General features: G+C 54.1%; 2 protein-coding genes across 4 annotated transcripts in view; one reads left to right on the forward strand and one right to left on the reverse strand.

The window, feature by feature from the left end:
• tdrkh (tudor and KH domain containing) overlaps positions 1 to 13,532 on the forward strand; it is a 136,588-nt gene that overhangs the window by 64,628 nt on the left and 58,428 nt on the right. The window lies entirely within an intron of this gene.
• Positions 1 to 13,532, reverse strand: part of LOC139240145 (otoancorin-like) — a 71,931-nt gene that overhangs the window by 33,169 nt on the left and 25,230 nt on the right. For both annotated transcript variants that reach the window (XM_070868523.1, XM_070868522.1), the window contains exons 9-13: positions 12,592 to 12,678; positions 8,049 to 8,260; positions 6,188 to 6,366; positions 2,813 to 2,916; positions 150 to 289 (exon numbers count right to left, since the gene is read on the reverse strand). In XM_070868523.1, coding sequence (XP_070724624.1) covers positions 150 to 289; positions 2,813 to 2,916; positions 6,188 to 6,366; positions 8,049 to 8,260; positions 12,592 to 12,678 — 722 coding nt within the window. The remainder of the gene's footprint in view (positions 1 to 149; positions 290 to 2,812; positions 2,917 to 6,187; positions 6,367 to 8,048; positions 8,261 to 12,591; positions 12,679 to 13,532) is intronic.

The raw sequence follows: 13,532 nt of genomic DNA on the forward strand, positions 1-13,532 counted from the left end.
AGGGGACTTCCAGCGAGGTGGGGCTGATGTGTGTGTGTGTGGGGGGGTGGGGCACCAGCCAGGAGTGGGGGTAAACCTCCCTAGCCCGGTGACCTCGAGCCTCCAAACCCGTGCTCCCACCCCACATCGCCCAAGGTGCTGCCGCTTACCGCAGGAAGTCCCCCAGCCCGGCGGGATTGATGCAGGAGCCCACCAGCAAGGAGAGGAGCCGCTTTGCCCGCTGGGGGTCGATGTCAAACATGCCGGAGGGCCCCCCGGGGAAACCCGAATCGTTGAGGAGCCGGCAGACCTGAGGAGCGGAAGAAAACAAGGGAGGGGGTCACAGCGCTGGTAAACTGGGAGAGAAGCATGCTCAGCGGGAGCCACACTCAACAAGCTCCTTTAAATATTACAACCCAACCTCTACTTCCGATAATACTGCATTTCATCACACGGTGAGATGTTAGTCCCAGGCCAGGTACAGCACGGGGTTAGATACAGAGTAAAGCTCCCTCTACACTGTCCCATCAAACACTCCCAGGGCAGGTACAGGGGGTTAGATACAGAGTAAAGCTCCCTCTACACTGTCCCATCAAACACTCCCAGGGCAGGTACAGGGGGTTAGATACAGAGTAAAGCTCCCTCTACACTGTCCCATCAAACACTCCCAGGGCAGGTACAGGGGGTTAGATACAGAGTAAAGCTCCCTCTACACTGTCCCATCAAACACTCCCAGGGCAGGTACAGGGGGTTAGATACAGAGTAAAGCTCCCTCTACACTGTCCCATCAAACACTCCCAGGGCAGGTACAGGGGGTTAGATACAGAGTAAAGCTCCCTCTACACTGTCCCATCAAACACTCCCAGGGCAGGTACAGCACGGGGTTAGATACAGAGTAAAGCTCCCTCTACACTGTCCCATCAAACACTCCCAGGGCAGGTACAGCACGGGGTTAGATACAGAGTAAAGCTCCCTCTACACTGTCCCATCAAACACTCCCAGGGCAGGGACAGCACGGGGTTAGATACAGAGTAAAGCTTCCTCTACACTGTCCCATCAAACACTCCCAGGGCAGGTACAGGGGGTTAGATACAGAGTAAAGCTCCCTCTGCACTGTCCCATCAAACACTCCCAGGGCAGGTACAGGGGGTTAGATACAGAGTAAAGCTCCCTCTACACTGTCCCATCAAACACTCCCAGGGCAGGTACAGGGGGTTAGATACAGAGTAAAGCTCCCTCTACACTGTCCCATCAAACACTCCCAGGGCAGGTACACGGGATTAGATACAGAGTAAAGCTCCCTCTACACTGTCCCATCAAACACTCCCAGGGCAGGTACAGGGGGTTAGATACAGAGTAAAGCTCCCTCTACACTGTCCCATCAAACACTCCCAGGGCAGGTACAGGGGGTTAGATACAGAGTAAAGCTCCCTCTACACTGTCCCATCAAACACTCCCAGGGCAGGTACAGCACGGGGTTAGATACAGAGTAAAGCTTCCTCTACACTGTCCCATCAAACACTCCCAGGGCAGGTACAGGGGGTTAGATACAGAGTAAAGCTCCCTCTGCACTGTCCCATCAAACACTCCCAGGGCAGGTACAGGGGGTTAGATACAGAGTAAAGCTCCCTCTACACTGTCCCATCAAACACTCCCAGGGCAGGTACAGGGGGTTAGATACAGAGTAAAGCTCCCTCTACACTGTCCCATCAAACACTCCCAGGGCAGGTACACGGGATTAGATACAGAGTAAAGCTCCCTCTACACTGTCCCATCAAACACTCCCAGGGCAGGTACAGGGGGTTAGATACAGGGTAAAGCTCCCTCTACACTGTCCCATCAAACACTCCCAGGGCAGGTACAGGGGGTTAGATATAGAGTAAAGCTCCCTCTACACTGTCCCATCAAACACTCCCAGGGCAGGTACAGCACGGGGTTAGATACAGAGTAAAGCTCCCTCTACACTGTCCCATCAAACACTCCCAGGGCAGGGACAGCACGGGGTTAGATACAGAGTAAAGCTTCCTCTACACTGTCCCATCAAACACTCCCAGGGCAGGTACACGGGGTTAGATACAGAGTAAAGCTCCCTCTACACTGTCCCATCAAACACTCCCAGGGCAGGTACAGGGGGTTAGATACAGAGTAAAGCTCCCTCTACACTGTCCCATCAAACACTCCCAGGGCAGGTACAGGGGGTTAGATACAGAGTAAAGCTCCCTCTACACTGTCCCCATCAAACACTCCCAGGGCAGGTACAGGGGGTTAGATACAGAGTAAAGCTCCCTCTACACTGTCCCATCAAACACTCCCAGGGCAGGTACAGGGGGTTAGATACAGAGTAAAGCTCCCTCTACACTGTCCCATCAAACACTCCCAGGGCAGGTACAGGGGGTTAGATACAGAGTAAAGCTCCCTCTACACTGTCCCCATCAAACACTCCCAGGGCAGGTACAGGGGGTTAGATACAGAGTAAAGCTCCCTCTACACTGTCCCATCAAACACTCCCAGGGCAGGTACAGGGGGTTAGATACAGAGTAAAGCTCCCTCTACACTGTCCCATCAAACACTCCCAGGGCAGGTACACGGGATTAGATACAGAGTAAAGCTCCCTCTACAGTGTCCCATCAAACACTCCCAGGGCAGGTACAGGGAGTTAGATACAGGGTAAAGCTCCCTCTACACTGTCCCATCAAACACTCCCAGGGCAGGTACAGGGGGTTAGATACAGGGTAAAGCTCCCTCTACACTGTCCCATCAAACACTCCCAGGGCAGGTACAACACGGGGTTAGATACAGAGTAAAACGCCTTTACAGTGATGGTTAAACCTACCTGTTGAGGGGTGACGTAAGAAAAGTCCTTGGGAGGTGCATCAATGAGGAACAGTCCCAGTATCGTCAGCGTATCATTTTTGATCCAGTTGCTGCTACAGTTAGCTGGAGAGGCAACAGTAAATATTTACTAGAATCACAGTGTGCACCGTCTACAAGATGCACCGCGGCAACTCGCCAAGGCTTCTTCGGCAGCACCTCCCAAACCCGCGACCTCTACCCCCTAGAAGGTCAAGGGCAGCAGGTCCATGGGAACACCACCACCTCCACGTTCCCCTCCCAGTCACACACCATCCCGACTGGGAAATATATCGGCCGTTCCTTCATCGTCGCTGGGTCACAATCCTGGAACTCCCTCCCTAACAGCACTGTGGGAGCACCTTCACCACACGGACTGCAGCGGTTCAAGAAGGAACTCACCACCACCTTCTCGAGGGGCAACTAGGGACGGGCAATAAACGCCAGCCTTGCCAACGACGCCACATCCCAGGAACAATTAAAAAATGTACCGATACTATTTGCCTCGACCCCTCCCTGTGGCAGCGAGTTCCACATTCTCACCGCTCTCTGGGTAAAGAGGTTTCTCCTGAATTCCCCATTGGGTTTATTGGTGACTGTCGTATATTGATGGCCCCTAGCTTTGGTCTTACTGCACAGAAGGAGGCCATTCAGCCCATCGAGCCCGTGCCGGCTCTTTGAAAGAGCGATACAAATAGTCCCCCACCTCCCTCTCCAAGTTCCCGTTCTCACCCCACAGCCCTGCATTTTTTTCTTTTTCCAGTATTTATCCAATTCCCGGTTTGAAAGTCACTATTGTATCTGCGCCCACCGCCCTTTCAGGCAGCGCGTTCCTGATCACAACATCTCGCTGCATTAATTGTTTTTTACAAGGCACAATTGGAGGAGGTTACAGAGATCGGGAGGGGTGTAGGGGCTGGAGGAGGTTACAGAGATAGGGAGGGGTGTAGGGCTGGAGGGGGTTACAGAGATAGGGAGGGGTGTAGGGGCTGGAGGGGGTTACAGAGATAGGGAGGGGTGTAGGGGCTGGAGGTGGTTACAGAGGGAGGGGTGTAGGGGGCTGGAGGAGGTTACAGAGGGAGGGGTGTAGGGGCTGAAGGGGGTTACAGAGATAGGGAGGGGTGTAGGGGCTGGAGGGGCTTACAGAGATAGGGAGGGGTGTAGGGGCTGGATGAGGTTACAGAGGGAGGGGTGTAGGGCAGGAGGGGGTTACAGAGATAGGGAGGGGGAGGGTGTAGGGCTGGAGGAGGTTACAGAGATAGGGAGGGGTGTATGGGGCTGGAGGAGGTTACAGAGATAGGGAGGGGTGTAGGGGCTGGAGGAGGTTAGAGAGATAGGGAGGGGTGTAGGGGCTGGAGGAGTTTACAGAGATAGGGAGGGGTGTAGGGGGCTGGAGGAGGTTACAGAGATAGGGAGGGGCGAGGGCCATGGAGGGATTTGTAAACAATAATGAGAATTTTGAAATCAAGTTGTTGCCGGACCGGTTGTCAATGTAGGTCAGTGAGCACAGGGGGTGATGGGTGAGTGGGACTGGGTGTGAGTTAGGACACGGGGCAGTGAGCACAGGGGGTGATGGGTGAGCGGGACTGGGTGCGAGTTAGGACACGGGGCAGTGAGCACAGGGGGCGATGGGTGAGCAGGACTTGGTGCGAGTTAGGACACGGGACAGTGAGCACAGGGGGTGATGGGTGAGCAGGACTCGGTGCGAGTTAGGACACGGGGCAGTGAGCACAGGGGGTGATGGGTGAGCAGGACTCAGTGCGAGTTAGGACACGGGGCAGTGAGCACAGGGGGTGATGGGTGAGCAGGACTCAGTGCGAGTTAGGACACGGGGCAGTGAGCACAGGGGGCGATGGGTGAGCAGGACTCGGTGCGAGTTAGGACACGGGGCAGTGAGCACAGGGGGTGATGGGTGAGTGGGACTCGGTGTGAGTTAGGACATGGGGCAGTGAGCACAGGGGGTGATGGGTGAGCAGGACTCGGTGCGAGTTAGGACACGGGGCACAGGGGGCGATGGGTGAGTGGGACTCGGTGTGAGTTAGGACATGGGGCAGTGAGCACAGGGGGTGATGGGTGAGCGGGACTCGGTGCGAGTTAGGACACGGGGCAGTGAGCACAGGGGGTGATGGGTGAGTGGTACTGGGTGCGAGTTAGGACACGGGGCAGTGAGCACAGGGGGTGATGGGTGAGCAGGACTCGGTGCGAGTTAGGACACGGGGCAGTGAGCACAGGGGGTGATGGGTGAGTGGGACTCGGTGTGAGTTAGGACACGGGGCAGTGAGCACAGGGGGTGATGGGTGAGTGGGACTCGGTGTGAGTTAGGACACGGGGCAGTGAGCACAGGGGGTGATGGGTGAGTGGGACTCGGTGTGAGTTAGGACACGGGGCAGTGAGCACAGGGGGTGATGGGTGAGTGGGACTCGGTGCGAGTTAGGACACGGGGCACAGGGGGCGATGGGTGAGTGGGACTGGGTGTGAGTTAGGACACGGGGCAGTGAGCACAGGGGGTGATGGGTGAGTGGGACTCGGTGTGAGTTAGGACACGGGGCAGTGAGCACAGGGGGTGATGGGTGAGTGGGACTCGGTGCGAGTTAGGACACGGGGCACAGGGGGCGATGGGTGAGTGGGACTCGGTGCGAGTTAGGACATGGGGACAGCAGAGCTTTGGATGAGCTGATGGTTACAGAGGGTGGAACGTGGGAAGCTATCCAGGAGAGCGTTGGAATGGGTGGGGTCTGGAGGTGGGGAGGACTGTGATGAGGGTTTCAGCAGCGGAGACGGGCGATGTTACGGAGGGGCAAACAGGCAGTCTTGGTGACGGAGCGGAATTGGGGGTCATAAGATCAGAAGAAATAGGAGCAGGAGTGGGCCATTCGGCCCCTCGAACCTGCACCGCCATTCAATAATATCGCGGCTGATCCGATCATGGACTCAGCTCCACTTTCCTGCCCGCTCCCCGTAACCCTTCACTCCCTTATCCTTCAAAAATCTCTATCTCCACCGTAAATATATTCAATGACCCAGTCTCCACAGCTCTCTGGGGCAGAGAATTCCACAGATTCACCACCCTCAGAGAGAAGAAATTCCTTCTCATCTCAGTCCTAAATGGGCGACCCCTTATTCTGAGACTATGTCCCCTAGTTCTAGATTCCCCCATGAGGGGAAACATCCTCTCTGCATCTACCCTGTCCAGCCCCCTCAGAATCTTATACGTTTCAATAAGATCCCCTCTCATTCTTCTAAACTCCAATTGGTACAGGCCCAACCTGCTCAACCTTTCGTCATAAGACAACCGCTTCATCCCAGCTGGAAAGACGCTCAAGGATTTCTGAGATTAGGTCAGTGTACGACAGCCTACCACTGGCGAGGTCGCTGGTCACGGCGGGATTGTTTCCGTTGCCCGACAGCCCCTCTGTCTCCGGCCGCTCCCGCTCTCCCGAGCACTGGACGGACGTCAAGCTTTCCTTCGCCCAGTTGAAGATGCCGGTTCGCAGGTCCCTGCGCAGCCCCTGGTAAATGAGGCCGAATCCCTTCATCCTGGGAGCGCGGCCGAGAGACAGAGAGAGAGAGAGCGAGAGAGAGAGAGGGAACAAAACACACTGCGTCACCCTCAGTCCCAATACCCCGAGAGCAATCACGCACAGAGCTGAATCCATCAGCACATCTTCTTCAATCATTGAGGACTATTGGAGTGTGCTCACTGTTGTATTGTGGGAAACGCCAATTTGCGCACAGCAAGCTCCCACACACAGCGATGTGATAATGACCCGGATCGTCTGTTTTAGTGATGTTGGTTGAGGGATAAATATTGGCCCCAGGACATCGGGGAGAACTCCCCCTGCTCTTCTTCCAAATAGTGGCCCCGGGATCTTTTACATCCACCCGAGAGGGCAGACGGGGCCTCAGTTTAACGTCTCACCCGAAAGACAGCACCTCCGCCAGTGCGGCACTCCCTCAGTACTGCCCCTCCGACAGTGCGGCGCTCCCTCAGTACTGGCCCTCCGACAGTGTGGCGCCCCCGATCACTACTGCGCTGGAGGTGTCAGCCTGGATTTTGTGCTCAAGTCTCTGGAACAAGGACATGTACCAACAACCTTCTGACTCAGAGGCAAGAGAGAGACAGAGAGACAGAGAGAGGGGGACAGAGAGAGACAGAGAGATGGAGAGAGAGAGAGAGAGACAGACAGACAGAAAGAGTGAGAGAGAGAGATAGAGCGAGAGACAGAGGGACGGAGAGAGAGACAGAGACAGGCAGACAGAGAGAGTGTGAGAGAGAGAGATAGAGAGAGACAGAGATGGAGAGAGAGAGAGACAGAGACAGAGATGGAGAGAGAGAGACAGGCAGACAGAGAGAGTGAGAGAGAGAGACAGAGAGCGAGGGGCAGAGAGATAGAGATGGAGAGAGAGAGAGACAGAGGCAGGCAGACAGATAGAGAGAGAGACAGAGAGAGATAGAGAGAGAGAGAGAGAGACAGTGAGAGAGAGACAGAGAGAGAGATAGAGAGAGAGAGATAGATAGAGAGAGAGAGAGAGAGACAGAGAGAAATAGAGAGAGAGAGAGAGACAGTGAGAGAGAGACAGAGAGAGAGAGACAGAGAGAGATAGAGAGAGAGACAGTGAGAGAGAGACAGAGAGAGAGAGACAGAGAGAGAGAGACAGAGAGAGACAGTGAGAGAGAGACAGAGAGAGAGAGAGACAGAGAGAAATAGAGAGAGAGAGAGAGACAGTGAGAGAGAGACAGAGAGAGAGAGACAGTGAGAGAGAGACAGAGAGAGAGAGAGACAGAGAGAAATAGAGAGAGAGAGAGAGACAGTGAGAGAGAGACAGAGAGAGAAAGAGAGAGAGAGAGAGACAGTGAGAGAGAGACAGAGAGAGATAGAGAGAGAGAGAGAGACAGTGAGAGAGAGACAGAGAGAGATAGAGAGAGAGAGAGAGACAGTGAGAGAGAGACAGAGAGAGATAGAGAGAGAGAGAGAGACAGAGAGAGAGAGACAGAGTGCTATCCACTGAGCCACATGGAAAACCTGATACTGAGATACCTGGACTGATATCAATCTACCAACGACGTGTAGTCGAGCAGCCTCGCTCTGCCTCTCCCTGACGGACCCCGCTCACAGGGGGTCTCAAAGCGCATGGGGGGGGGGTCAGCGGGGAATGGAAGAATGTGGGGGTGAGGGTGAAATGACTCTGACCAGGCCGATTGGCCAACACCTACTCACATGTCCTGCACCTGGTTGCTGTTGGTGACCAAGGGAAGCCCCTTGAGCTTCTCGGCCGTTGCCCGACGGAGGAAGGGGCTCGCTCCCCACATCAGCAGACGGACATGCTGCGGCTGCAGTTCGCTGAGATTGGCAACGATCGAATCCCACGCGATCTCCGGGCTCCGACTGCTCTCCACGCATGCCGTGAGTCGCGGCCCGTAGTCTTTATCCTGCAAGCAACACATCGCAATCAGCCTCACGCTCCCTTCATTCCCGGTCCAAATCTGTGTTCCTTCAAAGTGAGGGAATTCAGAACCTTCTAATGCAGTGTCAACACAGCGCAGGGTTCGATACAGAGTAAAGCTCCCTCTACACTGTCCCATCAAACACTCCCAGGGCAGGTACAGGGGGTTAGATACAGAGTAAAGCTCCCTCTACACTGTCCCATCAAACACTCCCAGGGCAGGTACAGCACGGGGTTAGATACAGAGTAAAGCTCCCTCTACACTGTCCCATCAAACACTCCCAGGGCAGGTACAGGGGATTAGATACAGAGTAAAGCTCCCTCTACACTGTCCCATCAAACACTCCCAGGGCAGGTACAGGGGGTTAGATACAGAGTAAAGCTCCCTCTACACTGTCCCATCAAACACTCCCAGGGCAGGTACAGGGGATTAGATACAGAGTAAAGCTCCCTCTACACTGTCCCATCAAACACTCCCAGGGCAGGTACAGCACGGGGTTAGATACAGAGTAAAGCTCCCTCTACACTGTCCCATCAAACACTCCCAGGGCAGGTACAGCACGGGGTTAGATACAGAGTAAAGCTCCCTCTACACTGTCCCATCAAACACTCCCAGGGCAGGTACAGGGGGTTAGATACAGAGTAAAGCTCCCTCTACACTGTCCCATCAAACACTCCCAGGGCAGGTACAGCACGGGGTTATATACAGAGTAAAGCTCCCTCTACACTGTCCCATCAAACACTCCCAGGGCAGGTACAGGGGGTTAGATACAGAGTAAAGCTCCCTCTACACTGTCCCATCAAACACTCCCAGGACAGGTACAGCACGGGGTTAGATACAGAGTAAAGCTCCCTCTACACTGTCCCATCAAACACTCCCAGGGCAGGTACAGCACGGGGTTCGATACAGAGTAAAGCTCCCTCTACACTGTCCCATCAAACACTCCCAGGGCAGGTACAGCACGAGGTTAGATACAGAGTAAAGCTCCCTCTACACTGTCCCATCAAACACTCCCAGGGCAGGTACAGGGGGTTAGATACAGAGTAAAGCTCCCTCTACACTGTCCCATCAAACACTCCCAGGGCAGGTACAGCACGGGGTTAGATACAGAGTAAAGCTCCCTCTACACTGTCCCATCAAACACTCCCTGGGCAGGTACAGGGGGTTAGATACAGAGTAAAGCTCCCTCTACACTGTCCCATCAAACACTCCCAGGGCAGGTACAGGGGATTAGATACAGAGTAAAGCTCCCTCTACACTGTCCCATCAAACACTCCCAGGGCAGGTACAGGGGGTTAGATACAGAGTAAAGCTCCCTCTACACTGTCCCATCAAACACTCCCAGGGCAGGTACAGGGGGTTAGATACAGAGTAAAGCTCCCTCTACACTGTCCCATCAAACACTCCCAGGGCAGGTACAGCACGGGGTTATATACAGAGTAAAGCTCCCTCTACACTGTCCCATCAAACACTCCCAGGGCAGGTACAGGGGGTTAGATACAGAGTAAAGCTCCCTCTACACTGTCCCATCAAACACTCCCAGGACAGGTACAGCACGGGGTTAGATACAGAGTAAAGCTCCCTCTACACTGTCCCATCAAACACTCCCAGGGCAGGTACAGCACGGGGTTCGATACAGAGTAAAGCTCCCTCTACACTGTCCCATCAAACACTCCCAGGGCAGGTACAGCACGAGGTTAGATACAGAGTAAAGCTCCCTCTACACTGTCCCATCAAACACTCCCAGGGCAGGTACAGGGGGTTAGATACAGAGTAAAGCTCCCTCTACACTGTCCCATCAAACACTCCCAGGGCAGGTACAGCACGGGGTTAGATACAGAGTAAAGCTCCCTCTACACTGTCCCATCAAACACTCCCTGGGCAGGTACAGGGGGTTAGATACAGAGTAAAGCTCCCTCTTCACTGTCCCATCAAACACTCCCAGGGCAGGTACAGGGGATTAGATACAGAGTAAAGCTCCCTCTACACTGTCCCATCAAACACTCCCAGGGCAGGTACAGGGGGTTAGATACAGAGTAAAGCTCCCTCTACACTGTCCCATCAAACACTCCCAGGGCAGGTACAGGGGGTTAGATACAGAGTAAAGCTCCCTCTACACTGTCCCCATCAAACACTCCCAGGGCAGGTACAGGGAGTTAGATACAGAGTAAAGCTCCCTCAACACTGTCCCCATCAAACACTCCCAGGGCAGGTACAGCACGGGGTTAGATACAGAGCAAAGCTCCTTCTACACTGTCCCATCAAACACTCCCAGGGCAGGTACAGCACGGGGTTAGATACAGAGTAAAGCTCCCTCTACACTGTCCCCATCAAACACTCCCAGGGCAGGTACAGCACGGGGTTAGATACAGAGTAAAGCTCCCTCTACACTGTCCCATCAAACACTCCCAGGGCAGGTACAGGGGGTTAGATACAGAGTAAAGCTCCCTCTACACTGTCCCATCAAACACTCCCAGGGCAGGTACAGGGGGTTAGATTCAGAGTAAAGCTCCCTCTACACTGTCCCATCAAACACTCCCAGGGCAGGTACAGCACGGGGTTAGATACAGAGTAAAGCTCCCTCTATACTGTCCCATCAAACACTCCCAGGGCAGGTACAGGGGGTTAGATTCAGAGTAAAGCTCCCTCTACACTGTCCCATCAAACACTCCCAGGGCAGGTACAGGGGGTTAGATACAGAGTAAAGCTCCCTCTACACTGTCCCATCAAACACTCCCAGGGCAGGTACAGGGGGTTAGATACAGAGTAAAGCTCCCTCTACACTGTCCCCATCAAACACTCCCAGGGCAGGTACAGGGGGTTAGATACAGAGTAAAGCTCGCTCTACACTGTCCCATCAAACACTCCCAGGGCAGATACAGGGGGTTAGATACAGAGTAAAGCTCCCTCTACACTGTCCCATTAAACACTCCCAGGGCAGGTACAGGGAGTTAGATACAGAGTAAAGCTCCCTCTACACTGTCCCATCAAACACTCCCAGGGCAGGTACAGCACGGGGTTAGATACAGAGTAAAGCTCCATCTACACTGTCCCATCAAACACTCCCAGGACAGGTACACGGGGTTAGATTCAGAGTAAAGCTCCCTCTACACTGTCCCATCAAACACTCCCAGGGCAGATACAGGGGGTTAGATACAGAGTAAAGCTCCCTCTACACTGTCCCATTAAACACTCCCAGGGCAGGTACAGGGGGTTAGATTCAGAGTAAAGCTCCCTCTACACTGTCCCATCAAACACTCCCAGGGCAGGTACAGCACGGGGTTAGATATAGAGTAAAGCTCCCTCTACACTGTCCCATCAAACACTCCCAGGGCAGGTACAGGGGGTTAGATTCAGAGTAAAGCTCCCTCTACACTGTCCCATCAAACACTCCCAGGGCAGGTACAGGGGGTTAGATACAAAGTAAAGCTCCCTCTACACTGTCCCATCAAACACTCCCAGGGCAGGTACAGGGGGTTAGATACAGAGTAAAGCTCCCTCTACACTGTCCCCATCAAACACTCCCAGGGCAGGTACAGGGGGTTAGATACAGAGTAAAGCTCCCTCTACACTGTCCCCATCAAACACTCCCAGGGCAGGTACAGCACGGGGTTAGATACAGAGCAAAGCTCCCTCTACACTGTCCCATCAAACACTCCCAGGGCAGGTACAGCACGGGGTTAGATACAGAGTAAAGCTCCCTCTACACTGTCCCCATCAAACACTCCCAGGGCAGGTACAGCACGGGGTTAGATACAGAGTAAAGCTCCCTCTACACTGTCCCATCAAACACTCCCAGGACAGGTACACGGGGTTAGATTCAGAGTAAAGCTCCCTCTACACTGTCCCATCAAACACTCCCAGGGCAGATACAGGGGGTTAGATACAGAGTAAAGCTCCCTCTACACTGTCCCATTAAACACTCCCAGGGCAGGTACAGGGAGTTAGATACAGAGTAAAGCTCCCTCTACACTGTCCCATCAAACACTGCCAGGGCAGGTACAGGGGGTTAGATACAGAGTAAAGCTCCCTCTACACTGCGGGGGAAACTCAAGCAGGAGTTCCAGGGTGCTGATGACTATCCAGTGACTCCCCCGTTAGAAAGTACGTGGGGGCGATCTTTGAGGGAGGTCAAGATCTCCGCAACGCCCGTTGTGGTTGAATATTCCACCGGCACTCTCCAACCGGGCTCACACGCGGTGCGGTTTCGGGAAGAAGAGGTCAGAGAATGGTGGGAGAGAGGGGAATAACTAACGGAGCGGGGGGGTGTGGGGGAGGGGGGTTCTCTCGGACCGCTGCCGCTGACTGGGTCTCACCTCCATCAGCCTCTCCATCAACATCAGGAACGTGGAGATGTCCATCTGCTTCTCGGCGGCCAGATTAATTCCCAGATCCCACAGAGGCTGCACGGAACAACAGACATTAACAAACTTTAAAACCAGCCATAGTTAAAGGATTGCTTGCCCAGCCTCAGGTCTGGTTTGTTACCCAGAGAGTGGTTCGGCCAAAGCTGAATAGTCCAGTCTCTGGTCCCTGCGGCTAATGCAATCCAGTACAAGAACTTGCATTTATATAGTGCCTGTAACGTAGTGAAGCATCCCAAGGGGCATCACAGTAGTGTAGATCAACACGGTGTGACCCCGAGCCACACAAGGAGATATTAGGGACAGGTGGGCCAGAGAGGTTGGTTTTAAGCAGCGTCTCAAAGGAGGAGAGAGAGGCGGAGAGGTTTAGGGAGGGAGTTCCAGAGCTTGGGGCCCAGGCAGCTGAAGGCACGGCCGCCGATGGTGGAGCGATTATAATCAGGGATGCTTAGGAGGCCAGAATTGGAGGAGCACAGAAATCTCGGAGGGTTGTAGGGCTGGAGGAGGCTACAGAGATAGGGAGGGATGTAGTGCTGGAGGAGGTTACAGAGATAGGGAGAGTTGTAGGGGCTGGAGGAGGTTACAGAGATAGGGAGGGGTGTAGGGGCTGGAGGAGGTTACAGAGATAGGGAGAGTTGTAGGGGCTGGAGGAGGTTACAGAGATAGGGAGGGGTGTAGGGGCTTGTCATGTATCTCACACTACTGTACATAACTGTATCTCACCATGCTATACATGACTGTAACTGGAGATGACCTGTAACCACAAGCTTACCTTACCACCAGGGTTGCGCTTGCAGGAGACACTGAATACCTGTCCCAGACAGGTATATAAGGACAGGTCTCAGGCAAGTGTGGCATTCGAGAGCTGTGTAATAAAGGTGCAGGTCCTGAGT

Source organism: Pristiophorus japonicus, chromosome 30 (genome assembly GCF_044704955.1).
Source record: "Pristiophorus japonicus isolate sPriJap1 chromosome 30, sPriJap1.hap1, whole genome shotgun sequence".
Taxonomy (NCBI): domain Eukaryota; kingdom Metazoa; phylum Chordata; class Chondrichthyes; family Pristiophoridae; genus Pristiophorus; species Pristiophorus japonicus.